The sequence below is a fragment of the Coregonus clupeaformis genome, chromosome 35 (genome assembly GCF_020615455.1).
Source record: "Coregonus clupeaformis isolate EN_2021a chromosome 35, ASM2061545v1, whole genome shotgun sequence".
In the NCBI taxonomy this organism is placed as follows: Eukaryota; Metazoa; Chordata; class Actinopteri; order Salmoniformes; family Salmonidae; genus Coregonus; species Coregonus clupeaformis.
The window spans coordinates 8060569-8087159 of NC_059226.1; the positions used below are offsets into that span (position 1 = coordinate 8060569).

The following is a 26591-nucleotide window of genomic DNA, read 5'->3' on the forward strand; positions in this document are numbered from 1 at the left end:
AGGTGCAGATTCCATCTCACATTCCAGAGTTCAAACATGTAAACAAGGCTGCATGGGATATCTGTTAATGCAGCCAATGGCAATGTCCGCTTTAGGTATAATGCCGGGAGCCACTTGTGGATTTGACAGCTCTAACACAGTTCCGCCTCCGACACCGCCAAAACAACCGCTCTGCAGATGTTGGCTAAAGCAGATCTGATTGAATCGAGTCCTTTGTCTGGATAGGCCAGAAAATGTGACGAGTCACTCCCTATGCAAATGTGTTGTCTGAAAAGAGAGTGGAAGCAGAGAGCAGACAGATGGGGCTTTCTGCCACTATCAGGTAGGGGACCCTACAGCGTTCACAGAGCGCTTTGTACACCAAAATGTCAGTCGGAACCGGTCCAGATCTGCTCAAAGTCCCCCATACAGGAGACTTTGAGTAGTGTGCCTTTTTTTTATTCTGCAACATGATGTCCCACCATGCCTCACTGTAGACTAAAGGGTTTAACTAGTACAAAAAAATACCATCATTTCAGGAAATCTAATCTATAGAATGGTCCTTTGGGGGAACGATTGTTGACATTTATTTGACATTTGTATCTAAAAGCGTAATTGAGATATAATACCAACTCCATAAAGCAAATATTGTCATATGAAGCTTTACCGCTTGGTCTGAAATATGGGTAGTATTTGGATTTTTTCTTACATTAATTTATGAATGTTGAAAAATATAAACATGAATATAGAAAATATACAATTATTATTTGGCAAATATTTATATATATTGTTGAACATAACATACATTATGGGTATATCTGTCACGCCCTGGCCTTGAGAGGCCGGTCGTCTTCAGTTGGTTTGGTCAGGGCGTGAGAATCTATGCTAGAAATTCTATGTTTATGTTCTAGGTATTGTATTTCTATGTTTGGCCGGGTGTGATTCCCAATCAGAGACTGCTGTCGCTTGTTGTCTCTGATTGGGGATCATACTTAAGTAGCCTGTTTGCCTACCTTAGTTGTGGGATCTTGTTCCATGTTTAGGCTTGTATGTGTATAGCCTGAGGACTTCACGTTACGTTGTGGCTTGTTTTGTTTATTGAGTTTAATAAACATGTTCGCATACCACACTGCACCTTGGTCTGACCCGTCTCTCAACGATCGTGACAGAAGATCCCACCAAACGAGGACCAAGCAGCGTGGCCAGGAGCAGACATCCTGGACATGGGAGGAGATCCTGGATGGTAAGGGATCTTGGACATGGGAGGAGATCCAGGCTGGGATGGATCGCCGTCCTTGGGAACAGACAGAGGAAGCCCGGGTTAGAGAGGAGCAACGGCAACACAGAAGGCGCCGGCCGAGAGACAGCCCCAAGAAAATGTTTTGGGGGGGCTAAAAGGGCAGTCGGGGATCGATAGAGAAGAGCCCCGACCACTGCACTCGTGGGGGCTCAAGGAGGAGCCCTCACTGGAGGAGGATTGGGCGCGGAGAGTAAAGGACTGGTACAGTCGTAGACCTCCAGCGCCGGTTCCCAGTCCGGTACGCCTCGTGCCTGCTTCTCGCACCAGGCCAGTGGTGCGTGCCGCCAGCCCGGTACGCCCCGTACCTGCTCCCTGCACCAAGCCAGTGGTGCGTGTTCCCAGTCCAGTAAGGCCTGTCCCTGCTCCTCGCACCAAACCAGTGGCGTGTGTCGCCAGCCCGGTACGCCCTGTACCTGCTCCCCGCACCAAGCCAGTGGTGCGTGTTCCCAGTCCAGTACGGCCCGTCCCTGCTCCCCGCACCAGGCCAGTGGTGCATGTTCCCAGTCCGACACGGCACGTGCCCGTCCCACCGGTGCCTGGTCCAGCACCGGTCAGCTGCTCCACTCCGGAGCCAGAGCAGTCCGCTCCACCGGTGCCCAATCCAGCTCCGGTCAGCGGTTCCACTCCGGGGTCAGAGCAGTCCCCTCCACCGGTGCCTAGTCCAGCTCCGGTCAGCGGATCTATTCCGGGGTCAGAGCAGTCCGCTCCACCGGTGCCTAGTCCAGCTCCGGTCAGCGGATCTACTCCGGAGCCAGAGCAGTCCGCTCCACCAGTGCCTAGTCCAGCTCCGGTCAGCGGTTCCACTCCGGAGCCAGAGTAGTCCGCTCCACCGGGGTCCAGTTCAGCAGCTCCATTCCAGACCCAGACGTCAGCCCCTCTCCAGGTTCGGGGTCTCCCACACCAGGGTCCAGACAGGGCTTGGTGCATCGTGGGAGGAAGGAGAGGGGAAGCATCGCGCCGAGGACCAGACCAGGGGCGCAACGGGGAGGCAGAGAGGGAGTCACGCCCGGAGCCGGATCCGCCTCCGAGGCTGAATGCCCACCCGAACGCTCCCCTGATGAGTCATGTTGGTGCGGCCGGAGTACGCACCTTTAGGGGGGGTACTGTCACGCCCTGGCCTTGAGAGGCCGGTTGTCTTTAGTTGGTTTGGTCAGGGTGTGAGAATCTATGCTAGAAATTCTATGTTTTTGTTCTAGGTATTGTATGTCTATGTTTGGCCAGGTGTGATTCCCAATCAGAGACAGCTGTCGCTCATTGTCTCTGATTTGGGATCACACTTAAGTAGCCTGTTTGCCTACCTTAATTGTGGGATCTTGTTCAGTGTTTAGGCTTGTATGTGTATAGCCTGAGGACTTCACATTACGTTGTTTCTTGTGTTGTTTATTGAGTTTAATAAACATGTTCGCTTACCACGCTGCACCTTGGTCTGACCCGTCTCTCAACGATCGTGACAATATCAATGTTCTAGAGTGGGATCTCTGCTAGTTTTAAAGTTCTGGCCCTTTTTATACAGAGAAATTGGTACAGTAGGCAATGTAACCAAACAGCCCTCCTTTTTCTTGCATTGCACATCCTGAAAATCACCAACAGAAGGCAACCATTTTTTTTTGTCCATTTTCAAATTCACACAGTTGGTAACGCTTACTGAAATTGAGCGAACCGGGATATGATTAGCGATTTCTACATTGGCCACTTGACCCTATTTCCACTAGATAACACAGCCACAAAGTCAAAACAGCTTTCCTATTTTGACAACAGATGCTACTCTGGAGGGAGAAATCAATAGGCGAATATCACAGCCAATCACAACACTGGCAGGTAATACTGTGAAACACTATTACTCCAGTTATATTACGGACATTTTCTGAAATGACAATGCAAAAATTCTAAAAGAAAATCCTATGTGTAGCACCTTTTAAAGGAGGCCTGGGTAAGGCCAACATGTTATAAATATGCCAACATTAATTATTTCTCTATGCTTTGATACAAATGTCATATTTGTCAACAATCCTTCCCCCAAAGGACCTTTCTATGGATTCAAGTTTGTGAAAATCCCCCAAAATCATGGTATTTTTTTGTCCTGGTTTCATGAGGAATCACCCTATAGTGTTTGAAATCATTCAAGGAGTTAAACAGACAATTGTTTTTAATGAGAAAAAGCTTTATTTGAAAGTACAAAAAGACACAGCAGATGTCTATTTACAGGAATAATTTACATCCTTATTTTTCAATTAAAACAGAAACACGAATGTAAATAAAATAATTTAGATGTCGAAAATACAAATACGGAAAATCAATCAAATAAATATTGAAGTTCAAATAAAATACATACTAGTAGCAGAGTAATGAAAGGTCACGAAGGGTACAGATTCTCTTCAAAGGTAATGTTGCCTCATCATTCTCCTTATTTACCACCACCATTTATCACCATCGGCTAGAAAGCAGTATAGAACCATCATCATGCCTCATTAACTACCACAAATCTAGTGTTTTTGTGGCTGTACATTTAAACTTGAGATCCCATTTATGGTGAGTCTACATGATAACCTTTTTTATAGTTAACATACAATTGCATGATACAAGGTAGAAGATGGTGAGTGAAAGTATAACATCCATTGTATTACACCTGTTCTTTTTTCACACACCACCTAGTTACTCATATACAAAGTCATAATTTGGAGCAGCATACTTTATATGTCATGGAACTTTTCTATGAATTTATAAGTACATCTGCTGAACATAGAACATACATGTTACATTTCCTATGTGTGTTTACGGTAAATAGCTTGTAGGACTGACAGAGCAAATATAGGAAAGAGGTGTAGGCCTACATGAAACATACGGTAGATATACTCAGGTGAAGAATATACAATAATTTAACCTCGCCAGCCTAAAAGGCCACATATAGCAAAACATACAAGATTAAAATGTAAAAGTACCCACTTAATTCAGAAACCATCTACCCAATTTCCTTACCATTGCATTATAATGGATCATATCAGAGAAGACGCAATCACCCATGGCAGAAATACAGCTTATCTACATTGCCCTCTAGTTGCTAGAAGTGTCATTACAGTGCCCTGTGCATATGAATTTGAAACTACAATGTTCAATCAAACTCTAGGAGCAAGGTTATTTATTGCTACATAGAGGATACTGAGGGATAACACAGCCACCTGCTGTGCAGGAAGAGCATAACTGCTAGTGCTTCCATACTCCATCTTTAGCTGGCAGAGCTATGGTAGATGTGTATGAACCTTTAGTGAGTTTCAATACAACTAGGGAGGAAAATGCAGCTTGGGTACCTAGAAATTCATCTACTTTGTTGGATGTTTATTTTGACACAAAAGTATATGGTTTGCACTTGAATATGAGTCATACAATATGTAGACAGTATTGTGGCTTTGTTTAGAACATAATTGAATGAAATTGAAAGCAATAACTATAACAGATAAAAGTCTTATAAATTGATATCTAATTGACTGCAAAAGTCTCAAACAATTTGGTCAATAATAATGTGCTTTTTCACAGCATTTATAAAGACCACCAGCAGAGGTCAGTGTAAAGCTCAGAAAAGGGTGCTGAATAATTCAAGTGTTTTCACTTCCTCAACTTTATTTTCATAACTTGCATTCTGCTGTATATTCCGTTCCAAATTGTAATACTTGTATCTATTTCAGTTGTCACGAAAGCATCATCAACTCAAACTTCAAAAGTTTTGTTGTTTAGCAATGTGATCCAAACATAACTTCCAGCATGTGGGCATATGGAAATTAGCTTCCAAAGTAAGTATTTCCTATCAAAATATACCCAATCCACCTACTCTAAAACAGTCATGACTAAACACAGACAGCCTAATTTGCAGACTAGCTCAGGGTAGTTTGCAGGTAATAATTATGAACTGATAACTATAAAGTCAGCAGAATAGATTCCTTATGATATAATTGATGCTACAGATAATAATTGAACTATCCTGCTGAGATAGGCCAGTAAATAAGATTAATTTTACACCACACCACTCTCAGGTATTTAATATCCCTATAATAAAGCCACAATTGTAGAAAAATACACACATGTATATATAAAAACAACTAAATATCAGGAAGAAAATGTGGGAATTAAGGTGTAACAACATATAAACCAAATGAAAACACAAAATGAGAATGATAAGAGCACAGCAATGGCCCTGCCTGAAATAGCAGAGGGCCACGCAGCAGCAAAGTCCCCCTTAGTGCTCTTTACAACTAAGAAACAGGAGACGAGGAAAAGTAATGTCCACTGGGGTAAGAGAAAACCTTGACAATAGCCAACTCTAGACTTCACTCATGACTCTTTGATAAGTGCTGAAATGCAAAAACTATAGATTCTAGATCATTATCTAGAACTGAAACTCATAACCTTCAAAAAGCATACTAAACCTGTGCTTGTTTATGTTGGGTAACATTTTAAGCTAATGTATCATTGGATTTGGTCATAACACCATTCCTAGAGTTTTATGCCGGGATTTCTCTTACCCAAGAGTCTGTGTCAAAAGCATTTATGTTCAATGTATACCGTTTCAGAGTTACCAACACCGGCAGCAGCACTTTCAGATGACCCAACAGTAGGAATGATTTCTAAGACGACGGAGTTCTCAATGTAAAGTGACAGGAGGCAGTTGAGAGCTTCAATTTTCCTTATCTTGCATTGAAACTAAAATAGAGGCTCTAGCTTAAGTCTGTAATATACAGGAATTCATTTAATTGCATTTCATTTGTCAAGACAGCTCCCATCATCACTACATCCAATATGGATTACCTACCATGAAATAGGGCATTGCGTGGAGAGGAAAGTTCAGAGGCAAAAGATCATAGGTAAGTGCTTGTCTTCATAACATAAAATAAATATGCCACCCTTGGCAATAGTTATAAACTGGCTGCAACTTTAGCAATTTTGGGATAGACCACAAACTATGATCAGAGTCATTCAATCTCCCATTGCTAAAGTAATACCAGAATGGACTGCGGTATTTCCCAAAATGATGCTTCAGGTGTCCTGTGATTTTAGATTTATTTTTGCAGCTGTGTGATTTTATACATTTGCAAAGCAAGTGATTTTGGTACTTTTACATCGTGATCTAACAGTTTCATAGTAAGTGCCATTCAATGATCTGTCCATTGTCTGACGTAGCCTGATTTGTTGTTTACATGTACTGTAGATTTAGTTCCTCACCGCTGTAAGGAGGAGAACCCATTAATATGTTTGTATTATTTTATGTAGGCTATGCTATAATGCTATATACCTGCAAGTCTAATCTACAGTCTAAACCAGATAAAAGTTTTCCAATGTCAAAAGGGCCTGGTTCATCCAGGTAAACATGCTTGGTCAGTTATCAAATATATATCGTTTTTTAATGGTTTTCAAGCTGCCCTTGAAATTGGAAATATAAAATCTTAAAATATTGAACATATTGTATGAGAGTGTGACAAGAAAATTGAATATTACAGAGATCATTCCTAGATCAGTTTAAGGCAAAATCTTCAATGTATATGCTTTCATATACAGAAGAAAGAAGGCTTTTAGGCTTAGATCAGCGTTTTGTTTTGTTATTTTAAATATTCATAATGTATTAATATGGTAATTATTACAATAATATATTACTTTATAAATGCAAGATACCACAGGCATCAGAGCTGTCTCAGACCAGTGCTGCCATCGCGGGGTATAATACCAAGTACTGTAGTACACACTGTAGTCTGAGCTAATCTCTGCCGTCAGTCAAGGAGGGAGGGTCAGAGAGGCCCAATGCCCTGCCGGTGCTGGGGAGGTTGTAGCACAGTACAGACAATGTAGATTATGTACAGTATGTGAGAGAAAGAGAGAGAGAGTAGTGAATGAATGCAGCATCATGTTATCATCACACAGAGCATGTGGCCACTAGACTTCCCTCAGCCTAATTACTGAGCTTCCTCTCAGCATGGGTCGGGTGCCATTGGTTTCAGGCTGGATCGGGTCGGAACCGGTAAGGACCAGGCGGGACGGGGAGATGAGAGCCCAGTCCTGTCAGCACTAGGAAGGGGCTGAGAAGGAGGTTGGGCTGGAGTTGCGGTTGTTGGTAGACTTGATGATGGTGATGACGCTGGTGGTGGCCACCTTGCCTGGGGAGAGGGGCGAGCGGGTGACAGTCCGGGCGAAGCACTGCAGGGCCTCATACTTTGTGCGCAGGGCGTCCAGCTCCAGCCTCATGCTGGCGTTCTCCCGGGCCAGCTTGTCTACCTCGTGCTGGAGCTCCTGCTTCTGCCTCTCCAGCTCCTCCTTCTGGGTGACCCGCTTGATGCGGCAGCTGGCGGCGTAGCCGCGGTTCTTCAGGGTCCTCCGCCGCTGCTTCAGTCGCACCAAGTCCTCCTTGGTCAGCCCGCGCAGGTGTGTGTTGAGCTCGCGCACCGACATGGCCACCAGCTCGTCATCACTGAGGGTCGGGGCATTCTCACCCACCTCCTTCTTAACCTGCAACAGAGACAGCCGTTGATGAGATTCTGGCCCTTCCTGAACACATCATTCACATTAAAGATACAGTGTACGAATGCAAACTTACCTTTAAAGCCTTGTTTGCTTTAAACTGAGTCGTCATACCCTGCATGCATAAACTGGTCAGAATCCCACAGATGTCACACTGCAAAACAAAGAAAAGAAAATTATTGTGATTGAAATAAAAAATATATGTTATCAAATATATTTGTATACATAATATAGTGTATTCGTTTTGAAATGAAAGTGTGGGTTATGAGCGTAGCCATGTGCAGACACAGCCATCCTAAGAAGCCAATCTATTGAAGAGATCCTACAACAACATTCCTGAGATAGTTACATCATCTGTAATCAGCTCAGTAGATTCTCTAGTAACAGAGACTGCCAGCAGAGGTCAGCATCACACTGAAAGATGATAATGAATACACAGACTGTTGGGTAAACCTGTTTACTGCTGTAGGGAGGGCCCTCACAACGTAGTTCACTAGACCATAGCAAGACCGCAAGAATAGAAACAGGTCAGCTCTCACCACACAGCTTTGTCTGAGCCCTCTGCTTAGAAACTGGGCATGGGCTATTTTGGTCAAAGCTGTTTTTAGAAAGGCCTATCTGAACACTACACTACAGTGAAACGCATGCCTTTGAGACTGCCGTCATGGCCAAAAAGTGAGAGCGAGACTGCTGTGCGCCTGACTGTGAATAAAAGCCCACAGTCTCCCAAGGCTCCATTTCAGCACCCTGATTTGCTCCCTAGGTGATGGCTGCCATGGAAACACCCTTTAAATGGGTGTGGGAGTGTAGTCAAATGGTCAGCCAAAGGGTAAACAAGTCTCATTCATAACCCTGTCATACACATGGTAGACATTACAAGGGCAGGTCAGTTTGAATAACTTTAAGTGAGGATCACCAATAGTATAGGCAGCATGTGTACAATAACAGTTTCATAAACTCTGAACATTGGCTCCTATTTTTCATTTCCCTCAGACCTAATGCAGTCTCTTCCATTTAGATACAGTACTATTCAACCTAACATGGCCTACATTGACCCGGATGAGGCTCCTCTTTATAACACAGAACATATGCCTATGTCAACAGTAAAACTACTCAACAAACAAGCTTACATTTATGGCCATACTTAACTTTACATTCCTGAAGATAGTGTGTCACAGAGGAATAGTTTCCCTTACAGTCATGGGTGTATTTTTGCCATGAGACAATGTACTCTATTTTGTTTAAGACTTGTCTGCTTGTCTGGCATCTATTACACTGGGCTTTCCTGAGCTGCTCCATGCCCTTATTTAACACTGCTGGATATATTTAGCTCACTGTGCTGCTGACACAAAATTCTGCCAGCAAACAATTTATGAGTGATACCTCATTAAGAGGCCAAATATTCCATGCGGTGCTTTGAGCTGCACTTTCTCGAACAAGATACAACAACCCAAAAGGTTGAGGTTTTAATGACTATTCCTTTAGGGAAGTTCATCTCATGCCCCTGGAAATAAATATAGATAGCTGATCACAGCAGTTTCTGATAGCTGTTGCTGGGTTGACCTTGTGTTGAAGAGCTGGAGTGGTTATATTGTTGCATCGGAAGTCTTAGTAAGAGCTCCTAAGTTGAAAGGAGCGGAATGCCAAATGATTGGTCTGATAATGGAAAGTTCACTGGCTTTGGCACTAAAGCTGAACATATGGTGATTACTAATAAATTCTTAGTCATCCATCTGTTTTGTATTTTTGTAAAACCACACGGGAGGTACAGCCTATGCCTGGCCGCATGTTTCTGTAATGAAGGGATACATGAATGTGGAGAGGACACACACACACAATCCTAACTTGGAAAATAAACCAATAGATGCTCTATTTTGTGTGGATTTAAGAACCACATGAAAACATGGTTTGGTGAACCCTCACGTTTGATACTTGTTTTGGCCATCCCCTTTGAACCTCATTTAAAATTCACTTGGGTTTTCAACTTAATTATAGGAAAAGGAGTGGAGCAAAGCATACAGAACTGCCTTATTTTGGCACATGTATGCAACTTTGAATCAAGCCAAAAACGTAAGACAGCGTTCCAGCAAGTTGGCTGAAAGAGCCTGTTTTGAACTGTTGCATCAGAGGGGAGACCCTGGGTAATATTCCTTGCGACTCGAGAATCATGAAATGGGATGGGAAAAAGGCCTCCCTCGCCATACATAACCTCAAGCTTTACAGCTCAGAGGCCACATTGTTTCCTTCAAATTCCTTCTGCATGTGCTCCTCTGTTTTTTGCAAATAGCACTAGGTCGAGCTCTCAAGGTCCCACTTCGCTGTGTTCCTTCTTCCAGAGAGAAAAGGGCAGTAATGTCCCAAGGCAAAAGCCCTGTTTTGATCATCTTTCAGGACGAGCAACAGGCACATTTTACAATTCAGCACTGCTTTTGACTGTGCACATTTGACGGTCCTCCAGAAAACCATTTCCCTACTCATCTTTTTGAGTTCTTCTACTCGTGTCTGAGAAGACCTCAAAGTAAAGCCATAGAAGGTGGCTGAAGTGTGGATAACAAAACCACATTCCTGACTGAGCACACACCCACACACAAAGGAAAGAGGCCCCAAGTTTCATTTGGGAGGATAAATGCATTCAGAATATGTCCTGTGTAATGCACCCATCTCTGGGAGGGGGGCTTAGTCTACTCAGATGTAAAGACATCGCTGTAAAATGTTCCTAATGTCTGGAATTCAGATGTGTCTCATATCTAAGTCTAACAACAGCCAGAATGAGTCAAGTGTTGACGACTAACAGGGATACAGAGTAGGACTATCCAGAACCAAATAACTTAGTTAGACAACACTTCGGTTTTCATGATGAGAGAGGGAGCATTTACACACAAAGGGGGTGCCTAAACAGATGGAGAACAGAAACTATTTGCTGGCCACAGGAAAGGCCTGATGATTTCAGCGCCATATTTCATCAGCTCACGTAGTCCAGATCATGAGGAAATTACTCATTGGATCAAAGCACACAAGTCCAACTGACAACATTACTGTAGGCTCCGGTTGCAGCCCACTGCTAATAATCACTGTTCTCTGCCCAATTAAACTCTGTTGGAAAAAGTGAACATAACCTTTGTCAGTTTGTTGTTTAGTCATTCAGTGTAATTGACATCAATGACTGACTCAAAGCTTGAGCAAAGAACTAGGGCTTTACCTTTGCTAAAATACTCTAAACGGAGTTGTCCTTTTACTTAGGTGCATATTAAATTAGTACCACAGTACCAGCCCAGGCAGTAACCATTATTAATGGATGAATAGCTGCCTATTTGAGCACAGATTGTGACCTGCCTAAAAAAAAACAAGCCAATAAACTGCAGGCCTGTTATGGTATTAGTCCAGAGACAATGTGTGAAATGTGACTCCATCTTGTTTTTGTCATTCAGACATCTTCTCAAATTCAAGTCTGTGTGCTTGGGTTATGACAGGTACTGCTCTGGGGCCCGACCTTTCACTAGAATACACAGCACATCAAAGAGCTGAGTGCTCAGGTCCTAGTGATAGATGGCGTGTTGGCTTGTCTTGGCTGCTTGTTTTCCATCTATTTTCTATTTGTTTTGGAGTGTGGGTTCGGTGGAGACAGACATGCTACTTTCCTCTGAGAGAGGAGAGCGAGCTGGATGGAGCTCCTCTCTGCTCAGAATGTCTCCTCTGTTTTCTCAGGGAGGTGGGGAGGAGAGAGCCTTCCTCCAGACTATGCTGTGGTGGTGCACTCTGCTCTCCAACACAGCACATTTGGAGGGATGTTATGTAAAGGAAATGGAGAACATTGCTGAGCCATGAGTCATGCTGTTTACTGGTAAGAACTAGGACGAGCGGCAGGGAATCACACCCTCCCAAACTGACGTTTCCTGGAAAATCACGTTGTTTCGCAGGGCGGAAGGAAAAGTACAGGAAACGGCTGGCATAACCGCCGGAACTTTTTTGCAGAAAGGGAGGAGAGGTAGATATCTGAGCGAAGCGTCTTTCCAACTGGGGACATAGGGATTCAAAATAATGTCAAGTATGCACACAACAAGGATAAACCTGTCCAGTTATTACCTAACTAAAGCCATTACATAGTATGGAATGAATAGCAATGAAAATCAATGAGAAATTAATTACTATTACATTTTCCAACTTCAAATACCAAAGGAGTTCAGGGCTTGTTAATGCATTAGACTTGAGATTACATCAGCAGGAGAAAAACAGATCCTGGCTCTCCATTAAGTTGTTAATATTCTTATTAAGTCTGAGTACTCAAGTTCTGACACCCAAGTTCTCAGATGTAAAATTGAGAAAGTTCAGGCCATTTCTCCTTGTTTACTGTACACCACCTAATACCATAATCACAAAAACAAAGCACTTTAATCCCTCCACACCCCAGACCACAGTGTGGTGAGATCATTGGTCTGAGATCCAGGAATTCATCCAGAGAAGCAGGAATGGGCTGGGTGCAGATCCTGGTGGTTGGTACACACGTGTGGAGAGATGCCAATGTATATCCCTCCATGCTTCAGTGTAAACATGTTAATGGGACTGTTAAACTGTACATGTAATACAGTACTGTCAATAGTTTGGTTGTCTGTCATGTCTGTGTAATTCTTATGACGCAGTCTTTGTCTCTAGAAATAAATTATCAGAACACATAGTAAGGAAATTAAGTTTACACATAAAAATATCTGACTTGGGTTTCCTTTTGAGTCATTCGTTTTCACTAACCACAGTAATTTCACAACACACTGCTAAACCCACAAGGAGTACTGTGGGGTTTCTTCCACCTCCTGAACACTCAATGCAATGCAAACTGTGAGCATCATTAACCATTATAAGTATGTATACATCATATTGTCATGCTGAAATATTGGGTAGGGAAGTGAAAGAGCAGAAGATGATAGACCCTCGCTCTCCTCCTCCAGACATCACATTGGAAACCAAGCCACATGTTAACCTCATGACAGAGCATGGATATGACCACATACCTCATCAACAGTGACTCAGGGCAGAGGCAGCCTCTTAGACAAGGTTTCAAGGCCCTCATACAGTGTGGAAAGTTTTGGATGAGAAAGGACTCCTCTCATATTTTCCACATAAATCACAATGACAGTAATGGTCAAATGTCCAAGAATATGATCCCAGTCTGGAGACATGCAGTCAGCACCACAATATGAAATTGATAAGGATTTGTTTTATTTTTGTTTATTCTATAAAGCTGAGCAACGGGACAGAGGCAGAGACAAAAGTCAGCGTAGCAACAAGCTTTTTTTTGTGTGTGTGTCATCTAAAAATGATTGCTTTCACAGTAGGCCAGTAGATTCAATTTCATACTGGCCTGTGACACTGGCTTCCAAAAGAGATTCTGCTGAACCAGGGCGGACTATGGCACACTCTCTCTATAGGATAAAGAGCAAAATCACTGATACAGCACTAACAATTTGTCTTTGGGAATGTCTACAGTAGTATACAATAGGACAAAGCACCACACTAGACTGATACATTGCCTTAAGAAAGTATTCATACCCCTTGACTTATTCCACATGTTGTCTTACAGCCTGATTGACAATGTGAAAACATGTTTTTAGAAATGTTTGCAAATTAATTGAAAATGAAATACAGAAATATCTCATATACATAAGTATTCACACCCCTGAGTCAATACTTTGTAAAAGCACCTTTGGCAGCGATTACAGCTGTGAGTCTTTCTGGGTAAGTCTCTAAAGCCTTGTTCACACTGCAGGCTTTAACGCTCAAATCAATTTTGTTTTTAAAATCCATTTTGGAATACTGACTGTCCAAACAGCAAGAATCAAGTGACCAAATCGGATGTGTGTGTTCAGACAGCAGTCGTTTGCTGACATGGCTACGCTAGTTGTCATAGTACCGACGGGTGTGTGCATAGTGGTGTAGGCTGATAGGTGGTGGTGCTCGGGCTCCTAACCAATTGCGCTATTGTGTGTGTTTTCTCTCGCATTATTTGTAACCTGTTGTACATAATGTTTCTGCCACCGTCTCTTATGACCGAAAATAGCTTCTGGATATCAGGACAGCGATTACTCAACTCGTACTGGACAAAGATTTTTTCTTTAACGAGTCGGACGCAAAGGATTTTCTTCAGACACCCGACAAGGCCCAAATCCCCGTCATTCGCATGAGAAACAGACGGAGACATCGGGGACGTAGGTCGGGGTGCCTTGTAAGAGGGTAATCTGCCTCTACCATCAGTCCTATTAGCCAACGTACAATCATTGGATAACAAAATAGACAAACTACGATCACGGATATCCTACCAACGGGACATTAAAAACTGTAATACCTTAAGTTTCACTGAGTCGTGGCTGAACGACGACATGGATAACATACAGCTGGCAGGATATACGCTGCATCGGCAAGATAGAACAGCTACCTCCGGTAAGACAACGGGTGGCGGTCTGTGTATATTTGTAAACAACAGCTGGTGCACAATATCTAATATTAAGGAAGTCTCGAGGTTTTGCTCACCTGAGGTAGAGTATCTCATGATAAGCTGTAGACCACACTATTTACCAAGAGAGTTTTCATCTATATTTTTCGTAGCTGTCTATTTACCACCACAAACCGATGCTGGCACTAAGACTGCACCTAATGAGTTGTATAAGACCATAAGCAAACAGGAAAACGCTCATCGAGAGGCGGCGCTCCTAGTGGCCGGGGACTTTAATGCAGGAAAACTTAAATCCATTTTACCTCATTTCTACCAGCATGTTAAATGTGCAACCAGAGGAAAAAAACATTTACTCCACACACAGAGATGCGTACAAAGCTCTCCCTCGCCTTCCATTAGGCAAATCTGACCATAACTCAGCTTACAAGTAAAACCTAAAGCAGGAAGCACCAGTGACTCGGTCAATAAAGAAGTGGTCAGATGACGCAGATGCTAAGCTACAGGACTGTTTTGCTAGCACAGACTGGAATATGTTCCGGGATTCTTCCGATGGCATTGAGGAGTACACCACATCAGTCACTGGCTTCATCAATAAGTGCATCGAAGACGTCGTACCCACAGTGACCGTACTTACATACCCCAACCAGAAGCCATGGATTACAGGCAACATCCGCACTGAACTAAAGGGTAGAGTTGCCGCTTTCAAGGAGCGGGACTCTAACCCGGACGCTTATAAGAAATCCCGCTATGCCCTCCGACGAACCATCAAACAGGCAAAGCGTCAATACAGGACTAAGATTTAATCATACTACACCGGCTCCGACGCTCATCGGATGTGGCAGGGCATGCAAACTATTACAGACTACAAAGGGAAGCACAGCCGCGAGCTGCCCAGTGACACGAGCCTACCAGACGAGCTAAAGTTCTTCTATGCTCGCTCCGAGGCAAGCAACATTGAAGCATGCATGAGAGCATCAGCTTTTCCGGACGACTGTGTGATCATGCTCTCCGTAGCCGATGTGAGTAAGACCTTTAAACAGGTCAACATTCACAAGGGCCAGACGGATTACCAGGACGTATACTCCGAGCATGACCTGACCAACTGGCAAGTGTCTTCACTGACATTTTCAACCTGTCCCTGACTGTATGTAATATCAACATGTTTCAAGCAGACCACCATAGTCCCTGTGCCCAAGAACACTAAGGTTACCCGTGGCACTCACGTCTGTAACCATGAAGTGCTTTGAAAGGCTAGTCATGGCTCACAACACCATCATTCCAGAAACCCTAGACCCACTCCAATTTGCATACCGCCCCAACAGATCCACAGATGATGCAATCTCTATTACACTCCACACTGCCCTTTTCCACCTGAACAAAAGGAACACCTAAGTGAGAATGCTATTCATTGACTACAGCTCAGCGTTCAACACCATAGTGCCCTCAAATCTCATCACTAAGCTAAGGACCCTGGGACTAAAACACCTCCTTCAGCAACTGGATCCTGTACTTCCTGACGGGCTGCCCCCAGGTGGTAAGGGTTGGTAACAACACATCTGCCACGCTGATCCTCAACACAGGGGCCCCTCAGGGGTGCGTGCTCTGTCCCCTCCTGTACTCCCTGTTCACCCATGACTGCATGGCCAGGCACAACTCCAACACCATCATTAAGTTTGCTGACGACATACAGTGGTTGGACTGATCACCGACAATGATGAGACAGCCTATAGGGAGGTCGTCAGCAACCTGGCCGTGTGGTGACAGGATAACCTCTCCCTCAACATGATCAAGACAAAGGAGATGATTGTGGACTATAGGAAAAAGAGGACCGAGCACGCCCCCATTCTCATCGACAGGGTTGTAGTGGAGCAGGTTGAGAGCTTCAAGTTCCTTGGTGTCCACATCACCAACAAACTATCATGGTCCAAACACACCAAGACAGTCGTGAAGAGGGCACGATAAAGCCTATTCCCCCTCAGGAGACTGAAAAGATTTGGCATGGGTCCTCAGAAAGTTCTAGAGCTGCATCCTGACTGGTTGCATCACTGCCTGGTATGGCAACTGCTCGGCCTCCGACCGCAAGACACTACAGAGGGTAGTGCGTACGGCCCAGTACATCACTGGGGCCAAGCTTCCTGCCATCCAGGACCTCTATACCAGGCAGTGTCAGAGGAAGGCCCTAAAAACTGTCAAAGACTCCAGCCACCCTAGTCATAGACTGTTCTCCCTGCTACCACGCGTCAAGCGGTACCAGAGCGCACAGTCTAGGTCCAAAAGGCTTCTTAACAGCTTCTACCCCCAAGCCATAAGACTCCTGAACAGCTAGTCAAATTGCTACCCATACTATTTGCATTGTTTCCCCCCCACCCAACCCCCTCTTTTACGCTGCAGCTACTGTTTATTATCTATGCATAGTCACTTTAACTTTACCAACACTACCGTTCAAAAGTTTGGGGTCACTTAGAAATGTCCTTGTTTTCGTCCTTAAAATAACATCAAATTGATCTGAAATACAGTGTAGACATTGTTTATGTTGTAAATGGCTATTGTAGCTGGAAACAGCTGATTTTTTATGGAATATCTACATACAGTGAGGGAAAAAAGTATTTGATCCCCTGCTGATTTTGTACGTTTGCCCACTGACAAAGACATGATCAGTCTATAATTTTAATGGTAGCTTTATTTGAACAGTGAGAGACAGAATAACAAAAAAATCCATAAAAACGCATGTCAAAAATGTTATAAATTGATTTGCATTTTAATGAGGGAAGTACGTATTTGACCCCTCTGCAAAACATGACTTAGTACTTGGTGGCAAAACCCTTGTTGGCATTCACAGAGGTCAGACGTTTCTTGTAGTTGGCCACCAGGTTTGCACACATCTCAGGAGGGATTTTGTCCCACTCCTCTTTGCAGATCTCCAAGTCATTAAGGTTTCGAGGCTGATGTTTGGCAACTCGAACCTTCAGCTCCCTCCACAGATTTTCTATGGGATTAAGGTCTGGAGACTGGCTAGGCCACTCCAGAACCTTAATGTGCTTCTTCTTGAGCCACTCCTTTGTTGCCTTGGCCGTGTGTTTTGGGTCATTGTCATGCTGGAATACCCATCCACGACCCATTTTCAATGCCCTGGCTGAGGGAAGGAGGTTCTCACCCAAGATTTTACGGTACATGGCCCCGTCCATCGTCCCTTTGATGCGGTGAAGTTGTCCTGTCCCTTTAGCAGAAAAACACCCCCAAAGCATAATGTTTCCACCTCCATGTTTGACGGTGGGGATGGTGTTCTTGGGGTCATAGGCAGCATTCCTCCTCCTCCAAACACGGCGAGTTGAGTTGATCCCAAAGAGCTTGATTTTGGTCTCATTTGACCACAACACTTTCACCCAGTTCTCTTCTGAATCATTCAGATGTTCATTGGCAAACTTCAGACGGGCCTGTATATGTGCTTTCTTGAGCAGGGGGACCTTGCGGGCGCAGCAGGATTTCAGTCCTTCACGGTGTAGTGTGTTACCAATTGTTTTCTTGGTGACTATGGTCCCAGCTGCCTTCAGATCATTGACAAGATCCTCCCGTGTAGTTCTGGGCTGATTCCTCACCGTTCTCATGATCATTGCAACTCCACGAGGTGAGATCTTGCATGGAGCCCCAGGCCGAGGGAGATTGACAGGTCTTCTGTGTTTCTTCCATTTGCGAATAATCGCACCAACTGTTGTCACCTTCTCACCAAGCTGCTTGGCGATGGTCTTGTAGCCAATTCCAGCCTTGTGTAGGTCTACAATCTTGTCCCTGACATCCTTGGAGAGCTCTTTGGTCTTGGCCATGGTGGAGAGTTTGGAATCTGATTGATTGATTGCTTTTGTGGACAGGTGTCTTTTATACAGGTAACAAGATGAGATTAGGAGCACTCCCTTTAAGAGTGTGCTCCTAATCTCAGCTCGTTACCAGTATAAAAGACACCTGGGAGCCAGAAATCTTTCTGATTGAGAGGGGGTCAAATACTTATTTCCCTCATTAAAATGCAAATCAATTTATAACATTTTTGACATGCGTTTTTCTGGATTTTTGTTTTGTTATTCTGTCTCTCACTGTTCAAATAAACCTACCATTAAAATTATAGACTGATCATTTCTTTGTCAGTGGGCAAACGTACAAAATCAGCAGAGGATCAAATACTTTTTTCCCTCACTGTAGGCGTACAGAGGCCCATTATCAGCAACCATCAGTCCTGTGTTCCAATGGCACGTTGTGTTTGCTTATCCAAGTTTATCATTTTAAAAGGCTAATAGATCATTAGAAAAAGTGTTTCTAATATCCCCTATGGGAAAAATGAATGGTGGAAAAACGATTGAAACCATTTCCATGTTTGACCGCTAGGTTTTATGGGTATTATGACACGTCCACTGTGGGGCTCTATTATTGCACAGTCAATGGAACTTAAGCACATTTTTACTCCTGAATTTACACTACATGGCCAAAAGTATGTGGAAAGCCTTTCAAATTAGAGGATTCTGCCATTTCAGCCACACCCGTTTCTGACAGGTGTATGAAATCGAGCAAACAGCCATGAAATCTCCATAAACAAACATTGGCAGTAGAATGGCCTGTACTGAAGAGCTCAGTGACTTTCAACGTGGCACCGTCATATGATCCCACCTTTCCAACAAGTCAGTTCGTAAAGTTTCTGCCCTGCTAGAGCTGCCCCAGTCAACTGTAAGCGCTGTTATTGTGAAGTGGAAATGTCTAGGAGCAACAACATCTCAGCCGCGAAGTGGTAGGCCACACAAGCTCACAAGAATGGGACCGCCGATTGCTTAAGGGTGTAAAAACCGTCTGTCCTCGGTTGCAACACTCACTACCGAGTTCCAAACTGTCTCTGGAAGCAATGTCAGCACAATAACTGTTCGTCGGGAGCTTTTTGAAATGGGTTTCCTTGTCCGAGCAGCCACACACAAGCCTAAGATCACCATGCGCAATGCCAAGTGTTGGCTGGAGTGGTGTAAAGCTCGCCCCCATTGGACTCTGGAGCAGTGGAAACTAGTTGTCTAGAGTGATGAATCACACTTCACCATCTGGCAGTCCAACGGACAAATCTGGGTTTGGCAGATGCCAGGAGAACCCTACCTTCTCCAATGCATAGTGCCAACTGTGAAGTTTGGTGGAGGAGGCATAATGGTCTGGGGCTGTTTTTCATGGTTCGGGCTAGGCCCCTTAGTTCCAGTGAAGGGAAATCTTAACGCTACATCATTCAATGACATCCTAGACGATTATGTGCTTCCAACTTTGTGGCAACAGTTTGGGGAAGGCCCTTTCCTGTTTCAGCATGACAATGTCCCCGAGCACAAAGCGAGGTCCATACAGAAATGGTTTGTCAAGATCGGTGTAGAAGAACTTGACTGGCCTGCACAGAGCACTTACCTCAACCCCATCGAACACCTTTGGGATGAATTGGAACGCTGACTGCGAGCCAGGCCTAATCGCCCAACATCAGTGCCCGACCTCACTAATACCCGTGGCTGAATGGAAGCAAGCCTTCCCAGAAGAGTGGAGACTGTTATAGCAGCAAAGGGGGACCAACTCCATACTAATACTCATGATTTTGGAATGAGATGTTCGACGAGCAGATGTCCACATACTTTTGGCCATGTAGTGTTTTTAGGCATGCCATAACAAAGTGGTTGAATACTTATTGACTCAAGACGTTTCAGCTTTTCATTTTTTATAATTTATAAAAAATTAAATATAAAACAATTCCACTTTGACATTATGGGTCATTGTGTATGGTAGGCCAGTGACATCTCAATTGTTTTTAAATTCAGGCTGTAACAACAAAATGTGGAAAAAGTAAAGTGTGTGAATACTTTCTGAAGACACTGTACAGCACAAATACTATATAAACTGAATATAAGCCTAACTTCTATAGTATATACTACATTTAAGGAAAAGAAATTGACATACTTGCTGAAAATTACAGTAGCCCACACACGTAAGGGACTTGATATAGGAAAACAAACAAATCGTATAATTTTTCATGTCTGAAACAGAGGCAACGTTTTATAACTTGGCTCAATCTTCATACTTTTTGTCCCCTTTACTATCCTCCTGGTGGTCTATCCCCACACCGTGCCCTTTGTCCCAGATTTCTAAAATCCAGACCACGTGTTGTTTCCTTACGTCGTAAATATAAAAGTAGGCTAAGGTACGCTATGTGGACAACGATGTGGATACAGTAAATTAATTGAAGTTCTCTGAAAATATGAAACTTATTAAAGTTATTATAAGAGGCAGAAGTAAAAAAATATTATCCTTCAAAATATTACGATGGGTAAATGGAATAAAAAATACATTCAGAAAAACACGATTTGTTAAATTGTTACATTTCAACAACTTCAAGAGTGAAAAGGGTGCATTCCTGTCGTTACGCTACTCCAACACGTGTCCATATAGCAGAACAATAATTTTAAATAACCATAAAGGTTTGTAAACTGTTTCAAATTGTTAAGATAGGCCTAGATAAAATGTACCAATTATGTTGATAACATGTAAATTAAATGTTTTGTTAAGCCTGATCTTACTTGTTGACACATGCATAAAATGTAATCTGTCAAGGTGATAGCATCAGCAATTTTAGAGAGGAATGTCAAAACATCAACAACAAAAAAAGCGCTCGTACGCTCACCTTATGAACGCGGAATATTCTCCGTCCGGAATGCGTAAAGCTTGTGAAGTTGCCGTCCTATACCGGTTGAAGTTACTTGTCGCAATTCGGTAAGGCGTCCAGCAGTCGAACCGAAATGTATCCCCTTACTAAATTAACTACAAAACAACAACAATGTATCAACATTCCACTCCGTGCTTCCGCAAGCATTTACGTCACCAACTCCTCGTGACCGCCCCCTCCATTCATGAAAATAACTTTCTGCTGACGTAGGCGAGGCGGGAAACTATGGGAAGCTAGAAATAGACGGTAGACGCAGCTGGCGAATACTTTAGGGAAAATTAGCGAGATAATGTGTAGATTAAATCATTAACTAATGATGGTTATCCAACTATAAATAGTCTGTTAATACTTCACAAACAATGTCAGCACGTTTTAGCCTTTCATAGGCGGATTCAATAATTCCATGCGCAACTGATTGCACAATGTTCGTTCTTCTAATGACAAAATAAATAACTATTAGAGAATCCCCATCCCGTTCCATCATTTTACATTACAGTATTATAATTTTGAGAGGTCATCTGACCTTTTAATGTCTATGCAGCTGACCCAAAAGTTACTGCCTCACTGGTTAATAGAAGAAGCAGCGCCATCTGTCCTTACAATGTCCTGTCCATCCAATATTTATTTTGAGTTTTGGATTTATTATAGACTACATATTGTTTAAGGCTCTGAGCCCAACGATAAGCTTACTTATCCCGCCTTCTCACTAACATTACTGGCCACTACTGCCCCAAGACCATACTCATGCAAGACAACATATAGTTTGAGAAGGGTGACTGACATTCTCTTAAGGGAAATACTTTAGATAAAAAACATGACAACATTCTTCCCAAAATAATTTACTCATTTTAATACTGCATGTTTAAAATGTGTGAGCAGGTGATACACATTTGCAGCCTAACTCAGGGGCTCACCTCATTGAACATCCTCAAACTGACCACAGAATTGACCAGCAGTGTTGACTAGCTTTAAAGCTAAGGACTAATTGGCTTCAACAGTATTCACCTGCTTCAGGTTGCCACATCAATTTAGATGCACCAATAGAAGCATTGAAACAATGAACACACATTGGCTGCATTTGCACAGGCGTTCCAGTTCTGCTCTTTTTCCCAATTATTGGCAAAGGATCTGATCTGATTGGTCAAAAGACCAGTTTGTGGCAAAAGATCAGAATTGGGCTGCCTGTATAAACGCAACCATAGACTGCGCTGCAGGGGTTTGAGAATGGAAAAGGTCAAATGTATATGGAAGGGTTGTCAATTATTATTTGATATTCATATAATAATCAACTTGCTCCTTACAGTATGCATTAATACATTGGTTCAAATCAGGATGTCTTTAGTGAGGACCACTCCATTACACAGTAAATAAAAAGAAGAAATTTTCCCACTGATTTCCTGCCCAAGGAACTGACTAACTCCCATGGAGTTCACCCACTGTAGCTGGGCATAGAGCCAGGCAGGTTGGTGTATGGTTGTATTTCTGTGGTTCACCATTGCCATGGGTGACTCAACACATGAGAGTTTTCCTCAGGAGAGGCATATGGACTAAGTTGTACATTGATGTGCTGGGATCTCTCATGCAGAGTACATTTAAAGTTGAAAGCAAATGTGGCTTATGAGATGAGTAATTACTCAAGTTTGTGTTATGGGTGGTTCTCATTCTAAAGCAATGCCCAAACCTTCTTTATTAGAGCACATCTTGTCAACAGAATTAACATCAGGTTATGTTCGCAATAGTTTATATGCGTCTGTAATCCCCCCCTGAGCATTCACATAATTAAAAATCGAATATAATTGAATGTGCACTGAGGCATGGGATTGTTTGGCTTGGTGTATAGTTGGGCTATCTGCAATTCATTACAATTCAGCATAGAGTTGTTTTGCTCATGTGGCAATTTATTAGACAGATGTGTCCCCCAGATGTTCCACTCCAGCAGTGTCGAAGCCTTTACCTGAGGCAGGACTTGTCTGTTCATGTCTTTGTTTTGACTATATCAATATTATACAGTAGTGTACTGGGATATGAAACAATAAAGATCAGAGGAGATGTTAGCTTTTATGCCCACGATATCCCACCCATGATCTATGATGCTGAGCTCAGATAAAATTATCTGAAACAAAGAGCCCCCTTACTGTTTACAGAGGGTTGGAACATGAACTTCCAGTACCCCAACAGACTGTTGACGATGAACATATAAATGATGACTTCACTAACTTATTCAGTCTAGTTATTAGCAGGGTTGGGGAGTAACTGTTTACATATCATCAGTTACATGTAATCAGATTACAAAAAAATAAACTAATCAGTTACGTTACCAGCAATAATATAGTATTTAGATGACAGATACTTCTGTAAAGTTAAGTTACTGATTACAATTTTGGACAGGTAACTAGTAACTAACGGATTACATTTAGAAAGTAACCTACCCAACCCTGGGTACTAAGTAAAACAAATTAAAAGGTTATAGCTTGCAATTGTCACTGTATTATGTCTACAACATTGACTTTAGCTTCCTGAGGTGCGTACAAAATGGGAGATTCTGTTTTGGGTGGATTTCTCTTTAAAAACATTGACTCATAGTTGCCCATGAGTGGTTTCTGAAGAAACAGAATACTCACAAATTGTTTTCGCAGGCCTGCTGTAGCTCAGTTGGTAGAGCATGGCGCTTGCAACGCCAGGGTTGTGGGTTCGATTCCCACGGGGGGCCAGTATGAAAAATGTATGCACTCACTAACTGTAAGTCACTCTGGATAAGAGTGTCTGCTAAATGACGTAAATGTAAAATGTTGTGGACTTCCCATGTGACACAGGATTTATATTTGGAACATGACTAAGCATTCCTCTGACTTCTCCAAAATATGTTTAATATGAAAAACACTTTATGTAACACGTTGTCAGGTTACAGGGCTATGGAAACGTGGTGAAGCAGTTTCAGTTTGTCTTAGTAGTCTGCTATGAAAGACTGGTATTCAGCAATATTGTCTCTGAATAAGATGTAGGCTAGTTTGCTGCTATTAGAGAAAGTGTCAAACATGTCTGGTGTAATAGCATGGAGAATACTGTAGCATTGTCGAAAGTCAAATAAATGGCTCCTCTTTTGGTTTGGGAATAGTACAGCTATGTTATGCACTATAATTGGCTATGTCATCAGATAAATGGAATGTGTATCATGAAAGGAGAGCACAATTGCCATGCCGTTTTTCATAAGTAGTAACTGTAACCAGATACAAGAACTAAAGCATTTTCACTAACAAGGCTAGATTACAAACACATGTTTTTTTGTCAATGTGTGCTTTACAGCGTGTGCTTTGTGGTGTGCCTTTCTGGGTGACAGTTCTGTTTTCTTTTGTCTGTCATGAGCAGTAATTTCTGTTTCAATGCCTGACATCATTGTGAGGATTCTTGGAAACCTTATTCCTTTTCCAAAGCTTTTAAGCAAATAGTGCCACCCATAACAACACCCATTGCCAGACATTATTACACTTGGCCTAGGCCTCCTTGTGAAACTGGGGAAATTACATTATAGGATAGATACAATTACAATGTGAACATTACTCATACGTGATTTTAATGAAAAATATTTAAATTAATTTAGATTAATAACAAAATGCAGATGTTTATATCCTAAATAGCCTAGTCGCCTAATCTTCATTCGGTTTGAGGTCTGCACAGCAGGAGCACATTTTTGATGTTCTTCAACGCTCACCCTTTCAGGGGCAGGACTTCCGTTCGGGAAGACAACATGGACGTGAAGACGACTCTATTTCTTTTTTATATTCAATAGTTTGCAATTGCAACAGTCAGTCATAAGTACCCATGCATATTGGAAACGAACTAACACGTAAGGTTGTTCATCTAACTAGCTTTTTGCCGATGTAATTGCTTGTAGCTAGCTACTAGCTAACTCACATACCGGTAACCTTAGCTAGCTAGCCGCTGTCTATAATGGCTCACAATAACATTAGATAGCTAGCTAGTAGCTACTACTTAGCCCTTTCAGTTTGACAAATGCCAAAGGTTTTAGGCACTTTTCGGGGATAAATTCGTTATCATGATGTGAATATGCTTTACAAATAGGCAGCCTCGATGTTGAGATGAGATAATTATTTACCGACCAGTTTCCAGGTAGCTATGCTAGCTACCTACCTGTGTGTCTTATGTTGAAATCTCTGATCCCACACAGTACATTATCTGGCAGTGAGTATTCATGATGAATCGTCCCAAGCCTACAGCGATCAGGCGGCCTAGTGCTGCAAAACCCTCAGGTATGTACAGTATCTAGCTATGTGTACCCACTTTATCTAACCTTTGTCAAACATACAATAATATTATACGTGTTTCTCTTCCAAATGTTGCCAATAGGTCACCCTCCTCCAGGAGATTTCATAGCATTGGGGTCAAAGAGTGGCGGAGAGTCCAAAGCACCTGCAGTTCTCCTTAAGCCAGCGTCCACCTTACCCACTGACCGTAAACGAGAGACTTCCTCGTCACTTCCATCCTCCTCTGGCCTGTCCGGCCTCGTGAAGCGCCCCAAGCTCTCCTCAACCCCTCCTGTCAGCGCCCTGGGACGACTGGCTGATGTGGCAGCAGTGGACAAAAGGGCTATATCGCCTTCGATCAAGGAGCCCTCAGTGGTGCCCATAGAAGGTAGGAAACAGTATCAATTCAATTTTTTTTCTCCAGAGGAATAGGTAGTGGTTAAATCCCAGGATTGTGAATCCTGATTCTGTGATGCGCTGTGACTGTGCATATTACTAACACAATGGTTTTCTTACAGTCCCCCCAGCAGTGCTCCTGGATGAGATTGAGAATGCAGAGCAGGATGGAAATGATGATCGCATTGAAGGGGTGCTCTGTGGAGCTGTCAAACAGCTGAAGATGAACCGGGCCAAACCTGACATAACACTGTACCTCAGCCTCATGTTCCTGGCCAAGATTAAGCCCAATGTCTTCGCCACTGAAGGCATTATTGAGGTGAGATTTGAAACCCAACATTTTACAATCAGTTCCATACAATTGTTATACAGATTGGTTCATGACTTTCTCTATCTGTGTATGGACAGGCCTTATGCAGTCTTCTTCGCCGGGATGCCTCCATCAACTTCAAAGCCAAGGGCAACAGTCTGGTGTCTGTGCTAGCCTGCAACCTGCTGATGGCAGCCTATGAGGAGGATGAGAACTGGCCAGAGATCTTTGTCAAAGTGAGAACCACTCATCATTCCTGTTGGATTTCTGTTTGTATTCTAGCTGCATTGTTACCAATGTTGTGCCCCCTTTTAACGTGTTCTTGTTCTTTTCAGGTGTACATTGAGGACTCTTTGGGGGAGCGAATTTGGGTGGACAGTTCCCATTGTAAGAATTTTGTGGACAACATCCAGACTGCCTTCAGTACCAAAATGCCCCCAAAGAGTATGCTGCTGCAGTTGCAGACTGACACTGGCCGCTCCGGTGGGGATATCAGTGCAGGTATAGAACTGTATGTATGCACCTACCGGTTTGTTCAGGTGTGAATCCTGTGACATTGGATTTGACTCTTAATTATTACTATATAATTTAACATAGGGCGGCAGGTAGCCTAGTGGTTGAGAGTGTTGGGCCAGTAACCGAAAGATCGCTGGTTCGAATCCCCAAGCTGACTAGGTGAAAAGTCT

At 43.0% G+C, this 26591-nt stretch overlaps 2 protein-coding genes across 4 annotated transcripts in view; one reads left to right on the forward strand and one right to left on the reverse strand.

Moving 5' to 3' along the window:
- Positions 1-5294: 5294 nt before the first annotated feature.
- On the reverse strand, positions 5295-21091 carry LOC121550627 (transcription factor MafK-like). The gene is made up of 3 exons (XM_041862954.2): positions 20896-21091; positions 7854-7931; positions 5295-7765 (listed from the first exon to the last, which is right to left on the reverse strand). Exons 2-3 carry the CDS (start codon positions 7896-7898, stop codon positions 7328-7330), a joined length of 483 nt encoding a protein of 160 aa, XP_041718888.1. The 5' UTR covers positions 7899-7931; positions 20896-21091; the 3' UTR covers positions 5295-7327.
- Positions 21092-24636: 3545 nt separating this feature from the next.
- Positions 24637-26591, forward strand: part of LOC121550628 (integrator complex subunit 1) — a 30038-nt gene continuing 28083 nt past the window's right edge. For 2 of the 3 annotated variants that reach the window (XM_041862955.2, XM_041862958.2), the window contains exons 1-6: positions 24637-24781; positions 25124-25205; positions 25303-25587; positions 25718-25914; positions 26004-26141; positions 26241-26406. In XM_041862955.2, the coding sequence (XP_041718889.1) occupies positions 25148-25205; positions 25303-25587; positions 25718-25914; positions 26004-26141; positions 26241-26406 (844 nt within the window). In that variant the 5' untranslated portion in view covers positions 24637-24781; positions 25124-25147. Of the gene's footprint in view, positions 24787-25123; positions 25206-25302; positions 25588-25717; positions 25915-26003; positions 26142-26240; positions 26407-26591 lie in introns of all 3 variants that reach the window. The other variant, XM_041862956.2, reaches the window with a different exon arrangement.